Raw genomic sequence first — 19,574 nt, 5'->3', positions numbered from 1 at the left:
TTATACATATTAGCAGCTGCCAAGATGTGACTGCCTTGTAAAGCTTTCCTGAAGACTTTCACCTTCAGGTCAAATACAGCAAAGATTACCTTGCAGGATGATCACCATATGGGATGCCCTAGAATGACTGCTATCCAGCCTGTGACTAGAAGCGTCTGCAAGTATTAAGCAGGAAGGATGACACTTCTTACCTTGTTGGCACATTTTCCTATGTCTTCACTGACAGAATGCCCATTCTGTAATAGATAAAAAGACACCATTAAAATACAGAATTACGGTACTTTACAACCAAACACTGATTCATAAAGAGTATCGCTAGAGAATACTCTGCCATCGTTACCATTCTAGAATAGGAATTACACCAAGAACATAATCCAGATAACAGATTAGAGAAAATCAATACTTTAGTATAGCTTTACCATGTGCTTTTTTAGCCAAAATGATGAATGTATTCTAAACAGGAGAATCAAAAGGAAAAAAAGGTATAGAAGTAAAATCTGAACAGAAAACCTGCAGCATATTGGACCCATGTGTACAAATGCATTATTTTATGTCTACTACAAAGGGATTCAAAGGACATGAAAGAGACAATACCCCCCCAAGACCTGGTACAACAAAGTAAGGATATGTTCCCAAGGTCAGTAATTGACAGCACTTTGGACGTAGCACATGTCCGCTGCATCCAAAGCGCTGACGGCCTTTGAACGCAGGCGACTCCACATGTGATCAGTTAACCGTGCGGAATCACCGTGTCTTATACATTGTATGTGTAAGGAACACACAGTTCGTGGCATGCAGTGAGTAACTGGAGACAGAGAAGTGGTTAACAAGGATTTACTGAACAACTAATAACAAGTAATACTCCACACAGGGAGGTAAAGGCAATTAGCGAAAGAATATACAAAATAAACGGGACACTTATTGGTTGTAGTTCTGGCAAGGGGAGGGCTGGAAAATCTCCCAGCGGCGTCTCAAATGATGAACAAAGGCTCTGCTACAAACAAACGAGTAACACTGCCGCCCGACAGTGCAGGCGGATTCAGTCCTGCTTGGCTTAAGTGCGGTGGAACCTGGAAACAGCCCTTTATGTGGACTCCTCAGAAATGGCGCCAGGCACGGGTCGTGAGCACGTGTGCAAGCCGCAACAGCCCGCGGTCTCTCAGAGTAGTTTCTAAGCAGTTCTACCGGTATCTTGGGAAGAACAGGAGTATCCAACAGTGCGGGAACAGATGGTAACTTAAAGGGAATCTGTCACCCCATTTTTCACCTATAAGCTGCAGCCATCGCCATCAGTGGCTTATCTACAGCATTCTGTAATGCGGTAGATAAGCCCCCGATGTAACCTGAAAGAAAAATGAGTTATATTATACGCACCGGGGGGGCGGTCCGGTCTTAGTGGGGGACACAATCCTGAAATATTCCACCAACAACACTATTAGTGCAAGTCCATATAAAACATGTACGTGTTGCACTAATATCGGTGTCACCAGTGTTTTTAATCAGTGTGCCGTCCATGTGCCAGCCATGTTTTTCTGGTATGGATACTGGAAACTAAATTACAAAGCTTCTCATATACTTTCAATGTTAAACACGAACGGCAGACATACAGCACATGGACGGCACACGGATGGTATGTTTACACGGGGACCCATAGACATGTATTGGCCCTTGTAATCTGTGTTGTCGGGAAAACACGGACATGAGTACAGCACCGTAGGATAAGTAGGGGACACGTGGCATCCGTGAAAAACATGATACATGGTTGTTTGAGGGGCTGTACAGTCATATAATAAAAAACAATAGAAGAATTGCCGTATTTTTCTACATCCTACCTCAGAAAGGCAGAATAAAAAGCGATTTAAAATAAAGTCACCCCAAACTACTTTGCTAAGTCCCCTCTGGTTCCGAGGCCGATGGCTCGGGGCCCCGGATGGTTATTTCACGGAGCATCAGTGCTGGAGCCGCTGGGATATATCTTTTCATGATAATTTACATTCTCAGAAAACCCCTGTAGTGTCTGTTCACATGCACTATTTTTGCTGCGGATTGATCTACAGTGTTGGCAAGAAATATTCTTTTTTTGCAGCATTTCCACTTGCATTTTTCATTCCCATTCATTTCAATAAGGGAAAAACGCAGCAGAAGTGCTGAAACATGACAGCATCAGATTTATAAAAAATAAATAAAAAAACTTCTGGTTGGTGTCAGTGTCTGGTTGCTATACTGGGAAAGAGCGCGGAATAGTAGGCTGCACTATTCCACACATTATATTAAGCCCTGTTCACACTGAGCTTCTGCAGTGCATCCCAGGGCTCTGCTTGAATCCCCCTAAAATAGGATTCACATAAATCCCTGACGGGGACACAGACTGCACAAGCAGAGTTCAAATGAATTCCATTTGTTTTTTTTCTGAATTTGACCGATATAATTTTCTTAGGCCAGATGCACACAGTCAGGAATCGGCAGCGCTTTGGACACAGTACATGTCCGCTGCCTCCAAAGCGCTGCCGGCTATTGAACGCAGGAGAATCCTCTGATCACTGAACGGTGCGTAATCACCGCATCCAATACATTGTATGGGTGACATTTATTTTGTGGAGGCTCACGTCTCTAAGATAAATGGACATGCTGCGGTCTGGAAAGATGCACCGCATGTCCGTCTCTGCGGGTGAGCCGCAGGTGTCATGGGATTTCTTGGAATCACATCCACTATGCTGCAACATCTGAACACTGCGGGTTGGACGCTGCACAAGTAGGCAGGGTCCAACCCGCAGTATGTACTGATTGAGTGCACATACCCTCAGAGTCGGTTTGTGTTTTTACATCTAAAAAAGTGTCCACTTTTCTGTGGCTGTTGGGACAGACGGACATCACATGTGGAATTTATTTGAACTCCATTCCAGTAATTGCAATCTATGGTCCTATAGGGGATTCATGCAGAACCCACCGGGCAGTAAAGACAATGTGAACAGGCCCTAATGCAAGACACAAGCATTAGACAAACTGCTAATCAGCGCTGAGATCTCATCTCCTGAGATCTCCATCTGCGCAGGTGCCACCCCCGGCAGCCATTTTCCCCCAGACTCCACCGCATAGGAAAACATGGAACTGCGGGGGCTATGGCCTTTCACAAAATGTCAGCAGAGTGCCCGCAGCAGCACCGCACACCCACAGCAGCTGCACCGAACACAGGCAGCAGCACGCCGCACATCCGAACACCCCCCTCATCCCAGCCTACGGCCTGCAGCAAAGCTCCACTCTAGCCTCCTCCAGCAGCGACCCTGGGACCCCGCTTCACCGCAGCCACCACCCCTGGTAAGCAATAGGACGCATGAATTATAAGAAGCACCACCATTTTATTTAAAAAAAAAAAAGTTTTTTTTTCCTATTTTTCGCCTCAAAATATGGGGTGCGTCTTATAATCCGAAAAATAAGTCTATTATACACATGCACCACAGATATACACAATCATACCAAAGCTGAAGTTGGTTTCTTATTCGGCAATTTTTTCTGTTTTTTATAGGTTTAACAAAAAAATAAGCATCACAATAGTAACATACAATGCAGCGAGGTGTCCTGATGTGAATACACTTAAAAACAGCTAGAAAAATTATAAAACTGGCACAAAAGTGGGCACTGAAGGGCGTTAATGAAAGGGTTAAACGACATTGGGCCTCTGATATCATGCTGCAGACGTATAGAACAGGGAGCAGCACATCAAACCCAGGTCCCTCCAGCCTGGCCCAAATGGGTTCTGGGCATCAGAACTGGCATCAAAGTGGGCAAACAGACCATTTTCACAGATGTGAATAAGTAACTGATGTTTTTAAAGGGTCAAATGACTTTGCCACCGTTCTGCCAAAGGCATCCAGATATAGCAGAATAGGCTCGTCGTGGGACAGTATGTATATCTTCTCGGCGGACAGGTAAGAATATTGGTGCTTTATTTTAACTCTCTTCAAGGAGATGAGGGCGTCGGTGGAATAGGCGATGCAGTAAGTATGGTTTCATTAAGATCTATTAAAAGGAGTCTGTGTCATTATTTCAATTAAAGGAAAAAAAAATGTAGCGGTCTATGGAGCGCTGAGATGAGGGATAAATGTAAGGACAGTAATTTGGTTAACAAACCTTAATTAACACTTTGATCGACCGCTACACTTTTTTTTTCCTTCATCATTCCATATCCCTCCTTCTGAGGTTTGCAGCAGAAGCAGCTTCGAGCATAGTTGATTCCATTGTGAAGCTTAAGGACCTGGGGTGTCTGGGCAATGCTGTATTTACACTTCCCAGCCTAAGGACCTGCAGTGACATTTCCCCTGTTCCTGCAACATGTGACCAGAACCGGAAATGTTGGCCAGCAGCGGCGGTGTACGGCAGTCTCCAACGGTCCCTCTCTTCAAGTGCAAACTGGGGTTGTGCAGGACTGCACAACCCCATTAGGCGAGTGGCCACTTGACCCGTTTGATTATCCACTAAATCAACAGGTTTTACACATTTTGCGCTCCTTGTTTCTGTTCGCTTTACATTATGTCTATTAACCCCTTCACGACCAATGACGCCACATAAGCGTCATGAAAACTGGTGCCAATCTGACCAGTGACGCCTATGTGGCGTTATGACTTTAAAGCCCCCCTGCGGGTCGGGTGACCTACGTCGCTGAAAGGTCACCCGACCCACAGATACAGGGGGCTTTGTTCTTCACCATAGGGGGCGTGGCTTCACCCCCACGTGACTATGATCGCTCTGATTGGCTGATAAAAGTGAAACAGCCAGAGCGATAGTAATATTTCATCGATGAAAATTGATGAAATATTACAATCCAGCCATGTCCGACGCTGCTGTAGCATCGGACATGGCTGGTGACAGCGATCCGACCCCCCCACCCGTTAACGGGGGCAATCTGCCCCCCCGCCACTGAATGACAGCGGCGATGTGCCGCCGCTGTCATCTCCCCCCCCCCGCCTTCCCTCCGCTCCCCCGGCTTCCGATTGCCCCTCCTCCCACCCCCCGGTACTCACCGAGTGCCGTTATGGCTCCCGGTGTCCCGCGGTCCCGGACCATGGGTGCCGCCGGCTGCAATTTCCATTCATTCATTTTGATCACTGTGATAAACTCTCACAGTGATCAAAATAGAATGAAAAGTAAATAAACCCCCCGTTTATCACCCCCATAGGCAGGATCAACTATTAAAATAAAGAAATTTTTAGGTTGGAGCTAGGGTTAGGGTTGGAGCTAGGGTTAGGGTTGGAGCTAGGGTTAGGGTTGGAGCTAGGGTTAGGGTTGGAGCTAGGGTTAGGGTTGGAGCTAGGGTTAGGGTTGAAGCTAGGGTTGAAGCTAGGGTTGGAGCTAGGGTTGGAGCTAGGGTTAGAATTAGGGTTAGAATTAGGGTTCGGCTTGTGGTTAGGGTTATGGTTGGGGTTAGGGTTGGGATTAGGGATGTGTTGGGGTTAGGGCTGTGGTTAGGGTTGAAGTTAGAATTGTGGGATTTCCACTGTTTAGGCACATCAGGGGCTCTCCAAACACGACATGGTGCAACCACTGATTCCAGCCAATTTTGCGTTCAAAAAGTTAAACGGTGCTCCCTCCCTTCCAAGCCCCGACGTGTGCCCAAACAGTGGTTTACCCCAACATATGGGGTATCAGCGTACTCAGGAAAAATTGCACAACAACTTTGGGGGTCTAATTTCTCCTAGTACCCTTGGGAAAAAACAAAATTGGCGGCTAAAAAATATATTTTTGTGGAAAAATTTTTTTGTTTTATTTTCAAGTCTCTGCGTTATAAACTTCTGTGAAGCACTTGGGGGTTCAAAGTGCTCACCAGGCATCTAGATAAGTTCCTTGGGGGGGGGGTCTAGTTTCCAAAATGGGGTCACTTGTGGGGGGTTCCACAGTTTAGGTACATCAGGGGCTCTGCAAATGTAATATGATGCCCTCAGACCATTCCATCAAAGCCAGCATTTCAAAATGTCACTTCTTCCCTTCCGAGCCCCGACGTGTACCCAAACAGTGGTCCCCACCCACATATGGGGTAACAGCGTACTCAGGACAAACTGGACAACTTTTGGGGTCTAATTTATCCTTGTACCCTTGTGAAAATAAAATTGCGCACTAAAAAATAATTTTTTGATGAAAAAAAAATATTTTTTATTTTCACGGCTCTGCGTTATAAACTTTTGTGAAGCACTTGGGGGTTCAAAGTGCTCACTATGCATCTAGATAAGTTCCTTGGGGGGGTCTAGTTTCCAAAATGGGGTCATTTGTGGGGGAGCTCCAATGTTTAGGCACACAGGGGCTCTCCAAACACGACATGGTGTCCGCTAACGATTAGAAGTAATTTGCATTTCAAAAAGTCAAATGGCGCTCCTTCCCTTCTGAGCCCTGCCATGTGCCCAAACAGTGGTTCCCCCCCACATATGCCCTGCCGTGTGCCCAAACAGTGGTTCCCCCCACATATGGGGTACCAGCGTACTCAGGACAAACTGGACCACAACTTTTGTGGTCCAATTTTTCCTGTTAGCCTTGTGAAAATTAAAAATAGTGTGCTAAAAATCATTTTTGAGGAAAAAAAAATATTTTTTATTTTCACTGCTCTGTGTTATAAACTTTTGTGAAGCACTTGGGGGTTCAAAGTGCTCACTACACATCTAGATAAGTTCCTTAGGGGGTCAAGTTTCCAAAATGGGGTCACTTGTGGGGGAGCTCCAATGTTTAGGTGCACAGGGGCTCTCCAAATGCGACATGATGTCCGATAACGATTGGAGCTAATTTTCCATTCAAAAAGTCAAATGGCGCTTCTGGACCCTGCCGTGCGCTCAAACAGTGGTTTATGACCACATATGAGGTATCGGTGCACTCAGGAGAAATTGCTCAACAAATTTTAGGATCCATTTTATCCTGTTGCCCATGTGAAAATGAAAAAACTGAGGCTAAAAGAAAATTTTTGTGAAAAAAAAGTACTTTTATTTTTACAGATCAATTTGTGATGTACCAGGGGGTTCAAAGTGATCACTATGCATCTAGATAAGTTCCTTGGGGGGTCTAGTTTCCAAAATGGGATCACTTGTGGAGGAGCTCCAATGTTTATGCACACAGGGGCTCTCCAAACGTGACATGGCAACCGCTAATTATTCCAGCATATTTTCCATTCAAAAAGTCAAATGGCGCTCCTTCCCTTCTGAGCCCTGCCGTGCGCCCAAACAGTGGTTTATGACCACATATGAGGTATCGGTGTACTCAGGAGAAATTGCCCAACAAATTTTAGGATCCATTTTATCCTGTTGCCCATGTGAAAATGAAAAAATTGATGCTAAAAGAAAATTTTTGTTGGAAAAATTAAAATGTCCATTTTTTCTTTCCACGTTGCTTTAGTTCCTGTGAAACACCTGAAGGGTTAATAATCTTCTTGAATGTAGTTTTGAGCACCTTGAGGGGTGCAGTTTTTAGAATGGTGTCACTTTTGGGTATTTTCTGCCATATAGACCCCTCAAAGTGACTTCAAATGTGAGGTGGTCCCTAAAAAAAATCGTTTTGTAAATTTTATTGTAAAAATGAGAAATCGCTGGTCAACTTTTAACCCTTATAACTTCCTAACAAAAAAATATTTTTTTTCCAAAATTGTGCTGATGTAAAGTAGACATGTGGGAAATGTTATTTAGTAACTATTTTGTGTCACATAACTCTCTGGTTTAACAGAATAAAAATTCAAAATTTGAAAATTGCGAAATTTTCGCCAAATTTCTGATTTTTTCACAAATAAATGCAAAAATTATCGACCTAAATTTACCACTAACATGAAGCCCAATATGTCACGAAAAAAAAATCTCAGAATCGCAAGGATCCGTTGAAGCGTTCCTGAGTTATTACCTCAAAGGGACACTGGTCAGTATTTAAAAAAATGGCCTGGTCATTAAGGTCAAAATAGGCTTGGTCATGAAGGGGTTAAAGAACTTTATTTTGGCTGTGTCTTTGTTTACCATGCAACTATAGGATTAAAGGGGTTGTTCGGGCTTTTCACATAATCTCAGTACATATCTGGGCTGCAGAATGGTGACAAGTAATTTACCTTCTGTCACCAGTTTGCAGGATTTTCTAGATATCACTCTCTTGCTTCTGAGCAGAACGTCCAAGGCGGGGTGTGTTCTGGCATTGAAATGAGAACTGGTTGTTTCCTCCTACTCTACTAAAAACCTGCCCTCTATAGTAACAACCCCACCCTCCATAGCAACAGGCCCTCCCCAATCACATGAACAAGCCCTCCTCACACAGTTACAAATCCTCCCCCTCTAGCAGCCTCAGTGCAGAGAGCAGAACCACCCAGCTGCTCCTCCCCTAGATACACACTGAACAGTAATCTATGGAAAGTGAAACTCTAGTGAGGAGGGAAAAACGTCCTGTATTCTGCTATGGAAAGTGAAACTCTAGTGAGGAGAGAAAATCGTCCTGTATTCTGGGCCACTCCATGATTACAATACGTAACTCACTAATTATCAGCGATTCCTTCCCTCACTGTCTCAGGCTGCTGGCAGTGATGGGGCTCGGCTGCTGGCAGCAGTGAGAACAGACTGTGTGAAGGCCAGTGATGGGGGTCTGCAGCTTCTAATCTGCACAGGGGATGGCAGTCACTGATGTAATCTGTTCTGTGACAAAGCCTCTGCTGTATGAATGAGACAGCTGTGTCACTGATTAAACCAAAAAACTATTCCACGTGGTCAGTTGGAAAAGCCTCTAAACCAATTAATTATACCACAAAACCAAGAAAATACAGGAAAGGTATTAACTGAGCATGCTCAACATCAGCGAAATATAAATGTATGATCATAAAGTTAAATGCTCAGAATACAATCGTATATATCACAAGATCCTGAAGAAAGATAGAGGCTCATAGTAATTTCAAAAATAATGCAAAATTTATTAGTATAAATAATGTGACAGAGTGTCTGGGTATGCACATACAAAAGGCAGGAAAAGGGAGAAGGGAAAGGGGGAAGGAGAAAATGTCTGGGATAAAGATGCAAGATAACAAGATCACAACGAAAGTACAATGTCCAAAATAGTAAAGTTAAGCATGAATTAATATAGTAATTAATTTATACCTTCATGTGAACTGATACATTATAAACCTATACTGGACAAATAAAACTTAAAAGTTCTATTCCAATTGGCCAATTTCTGAGAGCGCGTCGCATTTGTACTGATGAAATTACTTTTCGCCATCAAGCAGGTGAACTATCCCGCCGCTTCAGGGACAGGGGTTATAACACTAGAGACATTCATAGAGGCCTCTCTCTCGAGCGGTACATGCCGATAGGTTTATGCAAGAGCGTATCTCTATCAAAAGAACGAATGATAGTAATGGTCATATACCACGATTTATTACCAAATTTAACTCGAACTGGAAGGATATCAATGATATCCTTAGAAGACATTGGTCTATACTACTAACTGATAGAGATTTGCGACAACATTTGACCACATATCCATCTATTACATGGCGAAAATCTCCTTCTTTGAGTGATAACCTATGTCGTAGTCACTATATTACACCCATTAAGAACTCCTTTCTGACATCTAGTAAGGGATCACCATGGGGCTGTTTCCCATGTGGCCAGTGTTCGGCTTGTCCTAACATTCTGCGGACTAAGGAATTCTCAGATTCTTCCAAAAAGAAAAAATTCAAGATCGTTCACCACATTACCTGTAACACAGAGGCGGTGATATACCATGCTAGCTGCCCCTGTGAGATGTATATATATATTATATATATATATATTATATATATATATATTTTATATATTTTTTATATATATAACACGACGAGACCTTTTAAAAAACGCGTGCAGGAACATATCAGAGATATTAAAAATGCTTCAGACTGTTCCGAACCCCATCTCCTTAAAACAATTCCCAAACACTTTTTTGAAAAACACAACTGTGACCCGAAAGGTCTTACAGTTCGGGGTATAGATCATGTTTATTTGGGAATTTGCGGCGGTAATGTGAAGCAGAGATTGCTTCAAAAAGAAACCAGATGGATGACAATCCTTGATACGCTCACTCCCAGAGGTCTTAATGAGGCCATCAGCTTCAGCCTTTTCTTTAGTTTCAATGTTTTTTGTTTTTAAGTTTTCCACTATTTTGTCAGGGTATTTTTATGGTTTTTAACTTCTTTTTATCTTCCTCTACAGTATCTCCATACCTTTGATGTTGATTGGTATTCTGCCTTGGAACGGATTCTTTGCTGCAACCAATTAGAAACACTCGTCATCATGGATATTTCCTGTCCTCGAGAATTTTTGATAATGGACATATATTTTTTGCCCGTTTAATTCACATGTCTTATACGCTATATGACTCATGTATGTGTGTAATTTGTGTGTTTTGTATAATAATGGCTATATTAATTATCTATATGCATTGTTTATACTTTAATATTTTTAAGATGTATACATGATGCTTTGCATCTAGAATCAGGACCTTTTATGGCTCTGTTTAACAATGTATTAGTCATTTACTAGACAGTTTTGATCATATATATATATACACTCACTGGCCACTTTATTAGGTACACCTGTCCAACTGTGTGTTAAGACTTAATTTCTAATCAGCCAATCACATGGCGGCAACTCAGTGCATTTAGGCATGTAGACATGGTCAAGACAATCTCCTGCAGTTCAAACCGAGCATCAGTATGGGGAAGAAAGGTGATTTGAGTGCCTTTGAACGTGGCATGATTGTTGGTGCCAGAAGGGCTGGTCTGAGAATTTCAGAAACTGCTGATCTACTGGGATTTTCACGCACAACCATCTCTAGGGTTTACAGAGAATGGTCCGAAAAAGAAAAAAAATCCAGTGAGCGGCAGTTCTGTGGCCGGAAATGCCATGTTGATGCCAGAGGTCAGAGGAGAATGGGCAGACTGGTTCGAGCTGATAGAAAGGCAACAGTGACTCAAATTGCCACCCGTTACAACCAAGGTAGGCAGAAGAGCATCTCTGAACGCACAGTGCGTCGAACTTTGAGGCAGATGGGCTACAGCAGCAGAAGACCACACTGGGTACCACTCCTCTCAGCTAAGAACAGGAAACTGAGGCTACAATTTGCACAAGCTCATCGAAATTGGACAGTAGAAGATTGGAAAAACGTTGCCTGGTCTGATGAGTCTCGATTTCTGCTGCGACATTCGGATGGTAGGGTCAGAATTTGGCGTAAACAACATGAAAGCATGGATCCATCCTGCCTTGTATCAACGGTTCAGGCTGGTGGTGGTGGTGTCATGTGTGGGGAATTTTTTCTGGGCACTCTTTGGGCCCCTTGGTGCCAATTGAGCATCGTTGCAACGCCACAGCCTACCTGAGTATTGTTGCTGACCATGTCCATCCCTTTATGACCACAATGTACCCAACATCTGATGGCTACTTTCAGCAGGATAATGCGCCATGTCATAAAGCTCGAATCATCTCAGATTGGTTTCTTGAACATGACAATGAGTTTACTGTACTCAAATGGCCTCCTCAGTCACCAGATCTCAATCCAATAGAGCATCTTTGGGATGTGGTGGAACGGGAGATTCGCATCAGGGATGTGCAGCCGACAAATCTGCGCCAACTGTGTGATGCCATCATGTCAATATGGTCCAAAATCTCTGAGGAATGCTTCCAGCACCTTGTTGAATCTCTGCCACGAAGAATTGAGGCAGTTCTGAAGGCAAAAGGGGGTCCAACCCCTTACTAGCATGGTGTACCTAATAAAGTGGCCAGTGAGTGTATATATATATATATATATATATATATATATATATATATATATATATCTTTTTAGCTAGTTTCCATTTCTAGTTAGGATCCCTTTATTTCCTCTAGTTTGGATATTATTTTCACGTATATTATGATCCCCTTCGGCTTTTGGGACGCTGGATGCAGCGCCCGGGTGGCGAGCGGTGATGATCTTTGGATCTGCCCTTTTACGGGCAGCAATAAACATACCGGCTGTGTGCCGATTCCCCTGGCTATTATGACACAGACGCACTTCCACGCATGCGCTGTGATCCCGCCATGGCGATGGGGTTGGGCACGCGCGGCGCCGACGCGATGTGCAGTGATGATCGTCAGATCCTCCTGCCTATCGCTGGGGTGCGCGCGTGTCCTCCCCTCCCATAGGCGGGCGCAACATGCGGGATGTGCGCCGATTTGTCAATCCATCAAGGCTGGAGTACTTAAGCCCCTGACGCCGACACCATAGTTACGCCTCCTGATGAAACCACAAGGGTGGTGAAACGCACGTCGAGGCCCCTGGAAGAGCCATCTGTCTCTTGCTCCACGCTCACGTCGCACCATGTCAGAAGGTAATACATTTATATATTTAATCTGATATTTGCACCAGCATCCTGCCTTCTATTATGCGGATTTTTATGTAGCCACATATACCCTCATTGAGATATGGGTGGCTTAACAGAAACAGATTCTGATTTATTAGATCAGTATTATTACTGCTCGAGAGAGAGGCCTCTATGAATGTCTCTAGTGTTATAACCCCTGTCCCTGAAGCGGCGGGATAGTTCACCTGCTTGATGGCGAAAAGTAATTTCATCAGTACAAATGCAACGCGCTCTCAGAAATTGACCAATAGGAATAGAACTTTTAAGTTTTATTTGTCCGGTATAGGTTTATAATTTATCAGTTCACATGAAGGTATAAATTACTATATTAATTCATGCGTAACTTTACTATTTTGGACATTGTACTTTCGTTGTGATCTTGTTATCTTGCATCTTTATCCCAGACATTTTCTCCTTCCCCCTTTCCCTTTTCCTGCCTTTTGTATGTGCATACCCAGACACTCTGTCACATTATTTATACTAATAAATTTTGCATTATTTTTGAAATTACTATGAGCCTCTATCTTTCTTCAGGATCTTGTGATATATACGATTGTATTCTGAGGATTTAACTTTATGATCATACATTTATATTTCGCTGATGTTGAGCATGCTCCGTTAATACCTCTCTAATACCTTTCCTGTATTTTCTGGTTTTTTTCTGTGTCACTGATGTCTTCACACAGCAGCAGATTTGGTGCAGTGTATGTGTGAGCATGTCTATTGGGTATACAGCCTGCAGCAGCCGTCTATTGGGTATACAGCCAGCAGCAGCCGTCTATTGGGTATACAGCCTGCAGCAGCCGTCTATTGGGTATACAGCCTGCAGCAGCCGTCTATTGGGTATACAGCCTGCAGCAGCCGTCTATTGGGTATACAGCCTGCAGCAGCCGTCTATTGGGTATACAGCCTGCAGCAGCCGTCTATTGGGTATACAGCCTGCAGCAGCCGTCTATTGGGTATACAGCCTGCAGCAGCCATCTATTGTGTATACAGCCAGCAACAAGCTATAGTGTGTGTGTGTGTGTGTGTGAGAGATATAGATAGAGATATATATATATATATATATATATATATATATATATATATATTGTGCTGGAACGGAGGAAGAGCTGGAGTGTGGAGGATGGGCTGCATCTCCAGGGGACCCGAATATGTTGTCAGTAAGGGACCCTGAAATTTCGAGTGTCAGCCCTGCAGGGATGAGAGCATAGATGGAAGAAGACATCAAGGTGGAGAGAGCACAGAGGGGAGAAGACAGCACAGGGGAAGAGCACACAGGGGGAGACAGCACAAAGGAGAGAGCACATGAGGGGAGAAGACAGCACAGGAAGAAGAGAGAGCGGACATGGTGAAAGACAGCTCCACAGAGCTCACCCCATCGTGACATCACTGCCCTCCTGATGCAATAGCATCGGGCCCACATCTAGTATATATATTATACTAATATCTACTATAGACTTGCATTAGGTGCTATATATAGTTTTCATTACACAATATACAATTATCTACAAGGAGTATGGCATGGAACATGTAATGGCCCTATATATTACCATTGTGGATGTGAGGTAGACTGTGCTGCTTTCACAAATACAGGATCACTGCTATGTTCTTTCCAATGCTGGAATGATAAAGATGAGTGCTGGTGCAGTTTACTGACAGCCAATGAGTGGGCAGTGAGTGGTGCTGGTCACTGGAGCTTGGTGGAGCTTCACAAATACACTGCACCAAATCTGCTGCTGTGTGAAGACATCAGTGACACAGAGCTGTCTCATTCACACTGCAGAGGCTTTGTCACAGAACAGATTACATCAGTGACTGCCATCCCCTGTGCAGATTAGAAGCTGCAGACCCCCATCACTGGCCATCACACAGTCTGTTCTCACTGCTGCCAGCAGCCGAGCCCCATCACTGCCAGCCTGAGCCAGTGAGAGAAGGAATCACTGAATTAGTGAGTTATGTATTATAATCATGGAGTGGCCCAAAATACAGGACGATTTTCCCTCCTCACTAGAGTTTCACTTTCCATAGATCACTGTTCAGTGTGTTTCTGGGGGAGGAGCTGCTGGGTGGTCCTGCTCTCTGCACTGAGGCTGCTACAGGGGGAGGATTTGTTACTGTGTGAGGAGGGCTTGTTCATGTGGACGGGGAGGGCCTGGTTGCTGCTATAGAGGGCAGGTTTTTAGTAAACTAGGAGGAAACGACCAGTTCTCATTTCAAAGCCAGAACACCCCCCCTTGGACGTTCTGATCAGAAACAAGAGAGTGATATCTAGAAAACCCTGCAAACTGGTGACAGAAGGTAAATTACTTATTGTCACCAATCAGCAGCCCAGATATGCACTGAGATTATGTAAAAAACCCGGACAACCCCTTTAATAATGGCTAGGTGTCTTATAGACGCTTCCCCATTACTAATCCGTGGGCTTGATGTTACCTGACAATACATAGGTGACACAAACCCCACAAATATGACCCCCACTTGTCACCGCTACAGGGCAAGTGGGAAGAGCTGAGTGAAGTGCCACAATTGGTGCATCTGTGGATGTGCCAATTGTGGAGCAACTGCAGGCTGCTATTTTTAGGTTGGTGAGGACCAAAATCCATGGGCCTCGCCAGCCTGAGAATACCAGGCCGCAGCGGTCTGCTTTTTCCTTGGCTAGTTAACAAAAATAGGGGGACCCCCATGCTATTTTTTTGGAGGGGATCCCACTATTTTTACTAACCATCCAAGGTAAGCAGACTGCTGCGGCCTGGTGTTATCAGGTTGGTAAGGTTCGTGGATATTGGATCCTCCTCAGCCTGAAATACCAGTCCCAATAGTCTGCTTTATTCTGGCTGGTTAACAAATATAGGGGGACCCCATGCCATTTTTTTTATTAAATTAAAAAGGAGGGGACCTCTCTCTGTGCTTTCCTCCACTTACAGTGTTGTGTTCTGACTGTCACAAGATTCATTATGTAAATTCGTACACATGCGTAGTAAGCTGCGTTCCCCACACGTAATACACATGTGACTAGGAAAATAATGCGGTTTTACCGCATCTAATGAAAGTCTATGGGTAATTTATGCAGCGGAGACTGAGCGTCTCCACTGCATAAATTGACATGCTGCAGTCTGGAAAGACGCGCCGCATGTCCATCTCTGCGGGTGAGCATGCATAGTGGGCATGGGATTTCTTGAAATCCCATCCACTATGCTGTAATAAGCTGGATGTCGCAGGTTGGACATTACGGATGTATGCAGCGTCCAACCCACAGCGTTTACTGACCATGTGCACATACCACAATATAGCTACGAACAGGAAATCACTTTTTTTCCCCTTCCCAGAAGCCAACTTTCAGTTAGCTTTATTTCAAATGACAAAAAAAAAACAAAAAAACGCAAGCAATGAAAAAACGCATGTGGAAAAAAGGCATCAAAAACACAGGTGACCTGCCAGTGACCTCAGATGCAGATTTGGTGCATATTTCACTTGCGTCAAATCCTGGGCCATTCCTGATCGTGTGCAAATACCCTAACCCGACGACACTGCAGGGAGAGAGAAGGGGGGATGGAAGGGGGTTTGGGAGAGAGAAGGGAGGATGGAGGAGGGTTTGGGAGAGATGCTCCGGGACTACAGAGGATGCACAGCATTATTCACTGTAAGCAATTCTGTACAACCTCTGTGCACTTCATAAAGAGCTGCAGATGCAGGAGGCCCCCTTTGTGGGTAGGAGCCCTAGACATCTACCTTGTTTACCTGCCCCACATGCCAGCCCTGCATGTGTGAGAATTCAGCATACAGTTGTGGCCAAAAGTATTGACACCCCTGCAATTTTGTCAGATAATACTCAGTTTCTTCCTGCAAATGATTGCAAACACAAATTCTTTGGTATTATCTTCATTTAATTTGTATTAAATGAAAAAACACAAAAGAGAATGAAGCAAAAAGCAAAACATTGATCATTTCACACAAAACTCCAAAAATGGGCCAGACAAAAGTATTGGCACCCTCAGCCTAATACTTGGTTGCACAACCTTTAGCCAAAATAACTGCGACCAACCGCTTCTGGTAACCATCAATGAGTTTCTTACAATGCTCTGCTGGAATTTTAGACCATTCTTCTTTGGCAAACTGCTCCAGGTCCCTGATATTAGAAGGGTGCCTTCTCCAAACTGCCATTTTTAGATCTCTCCACAGGTGTTCTATGGGATTCAGGTCTGGACTCATTGCTGGCCACCTTAGAAATCTCCAGTGCTTTCTCTCAAACCATTTTCTAGTGCTTTTTGAAGTGTGTTTTGGGTCATTGTCCTGCTGGAAGACCCATGACCTCTGAGGGAGACCCTGCTTTCTCACACTGGGCCCTACATTATGCTGCAAAATTTGTTGGTAGTCTTCTGACTTCATAATGCCATGCACACGGTCAAGCAGTCCAGTGCCAGAGGCAGCAAAGCAACCCCAAAACATCAGGGAACCTCCGCCATGTTTGACTGTAGGGACCGTGTTCTTTTCTTTGAATGCCTCTTTTTTTCTCCTGTAAACTCTGTTGATGCCTTTGCCCAAAAAGCTCTACTTTTGTCTCATCTGACCAGAGAACATTCTTCCAAAATGTTTTAGGCTTTTTCAGGTAAGTTTTGGCAAACTTCAGCCTGGCTTTTTTATGTCTCGGGGTAAGAAGTGGGGTCTTCCTGGGTCTCCTACCATACAGTAACTTTTCATTCAGACGCCGACGGATAGTACGGGTTGACACTGTTGTACCCTCGGACTGCAGGGCAGCTTGAACTTGTTTGGATGTTAGTCGAGGTTCTTCATCCAACATCCGCACAATCTTGCGTTGAAAATTCTTGTCAATTTTTCTTTTCCGTCCACATCTAGGGAGGTTAGCCACAGTGCCATGGGCTTTAAACTTGTTGATGACACTGCGCACGGTAGACACAGGAACATTCGGGTCTTTGGAGATGGACTTGTAGCCTTGAGATTGCTCATGCTTCCTCACAATTTGGTTTCTCAAGTCCTCAGACAGTTCTTTGGTCTTCTTTCTTTTCTCCATGCTCAATGTGGTACACACAAGGACACAGGACAGAGGTTGAGTCAACTTTAATCCATGTCAGCTGGCTGCAAGTGTGATTTAGTTATTGCCAACACCTGTTAGGTGCCACAGGTAAGTTACAGGTGCTGTTAATTACACAAATTAGAGAAGCATCACATGATTTTTCCAAAAGTGCCAATACTTTTGTCCACCCGCTTTTATGTTTGGTGTGGAATTATATCCAATTTAGCTTTAGGACAATTCTTTTTGTGTTTTTTCATTTAAGACAAATTAAATGAAGATAATGATAAGAATTTGTGTTTGCAATCATTTTCAGGAAGAAACTGAGTATTATCTGACAAAATTGCAGGGGTGTCAATACTTTTGGCCACAACTGTAGATCACAGTGACTATCACTACACAGTGCAACTGATCATCATTGTCAAGTGGGAGAGTTAGGCAGAGATTTAGATAGGAGAGTGGGAGCACTTGCCAAGACTGACCGCTGTCACGGCACTTACCAGCTCATTTACAAAATTAACATTTTAAAATGTATGTGTGGTCAGATTTTCTAGGCATTAGCAGACCAACTCCTTGTTGAATACTTACAAATACACAATGTACTATGTTCAGGAATGGGTATAGCGTTAGCAACGGAGTAAATTACTGATAATACAAAAGGGTCTAACTAACAAGAAGTCTTAGGCCTCTTTCACACATCAGGTTTTCGCCGTCAGGCGCGATCCGGCGCTTTTGACAGAAACCGGATCCGGCGAAATGCAATGCCGGATCCGTTTTCCCCCCCATTGACTTGCATTTGCGCCGGATCGCCATGCGTTTCATCCGGTTTTCGCCGGATCCGGCAATGTGTCGCGATCCGGCGTCTGGAAAAAACGGTGACTGTAACGTTTTTTGTCTCCGTCGAAAAAGCCGGACACTCCGGATCCGGCGCGTCCGGCTTTTTCACACAACGAAAGCCTATGAGCGCCGCAATGCGCCGGATCCGGCGAAAGCCGGATCCGTCGGCCGGATCCGGTTTTTTGGTCTGAGCATGCTCAGTAGCTCTGCCCACAAGACATATATAAAAGCAAGACAGTGGGACCCACAGCCACACCCAACATGCCACCCAAGACAGCAACCAGGCGCAGGAGAAGGCAGGAGACCACTGCAGCACCATCCGCACCAGCACCACCCCAAATGGAGCAGCAAATAGAACATGCTGAGGAGGGGAGGCCAGCAGCAGATGAGAGACGGTAATTATCAAATCCCCCATTCCTCCAAACTAGGGCTATTGAATATCAAGATATTCATTGGCCCTTTGTTTCTCTTTATTCAACAGCCGCCCAAGAGATGCAGCAGCAGCAGCAGCACTGGCTTCACTGGCAGCAGCTGTAACACCACCCACAGCCATGGAGTCTGGCCAGCAAGAGGACAGCACATCTTCTGGGAGCCCTCCCTCGCATCGTCAGCGTTTGACGGTAAGTTTTTATTTCCAAAATCCATCTTCTCTGTAATATATGTCTATTCATTGCCTTTTATTTCAAAACAGGAATCACAAGATGAAGAGGAGCTCCCAGAAGAAGAAGGAAGGGGTGGACAGACACTTGGAGTGGGCTCACAATTCGTAAGTTTTTTGCATCAAACGCAGAAACACAACATCACACTACACACAACACATAGAAAACAATGTTCTGCAGACCACACACAGCAAACAAATGCCTACATCCAAAGACATAACTTTTTTTGTTTTCTTCTCTAGTCTTCCCAATCTGGTGCTTGGCCAAGAGGTCCTCGCAGTGCCTCCCAGAGTCGTCGGCGACAGCAACGCGGCGGTCACCAGCGTGTAAGTATAAATATTTTTGCTTTGTTTTTTTGCACTTTTTATTTCATTTCTTTTGTGGAGGCTAATTATGTCATTTTTGTCTTTTTCTTTAACAGCCTTCACAGCGTGCTCCCGACTGACGGTGAGGATGGAGGGATTGATGTGGACCGCCTCATCGATCTCGTCAGAGAAAGGGAGCCGCTCTGGAATATGGCTGACCGCCGCCACGCTGACCTGATTGTTACCCGACGACTCTGGGAGGAAATCTGTTCTCTCCTTGTGGGCCGCTGGGAGGACCTCGAAGCTCGGGCCCAGATTAAAGAGCGTAAGTATATACAGTACCGGTTGCTTGATGTAAACCAGTGTTTCCC

General features: G+C 44.4%; 1 protein-coding gene across 2 annotated transcripts in view; it reads right to left on the bottom strand.

Moving 5' to 3' along the window:
• Positions 1–19,574, bottom strand: part of RPS6KA1 (ribosomal protein S6 kinase A1) — a 291,056-nt gene that overhangs the window by 239,557 nt on the left and 31,925 nt on the right. For both annotated transcript variants that reach the window (XM_073563799.1, XM_073563791.1), the window contains exon 2: positions 192–236. In XM_073563799.1, the coding sequence (XP_073419900.1) occupies positions 192–236 (45 nt within the window). The remainder of the gene's footprint in view (positions 1–191; positions 237–19,574) is intronic.

The sequence above is a fragment of the Dendrobates tinctorius genome, unplaced genomic scaffold (assembly GCF_039654945.1).
Source record: "Dendrobates tinctorius isolate UK_male_01 unplaced genomic scaffold, ASM3965494v1 ptg000015l, whole genome shotgun sequence".
NCBI lineage: Eukaryota > Metazoa > Chordata > Amphibia > Anura > Dendrobatidae > Dendrobates > Dendrobates tinctorius.
Note: the sequence above shows the minus strand (reverse complement) of the source record. Positions and strands in the feature narration are given on the sequence as shown.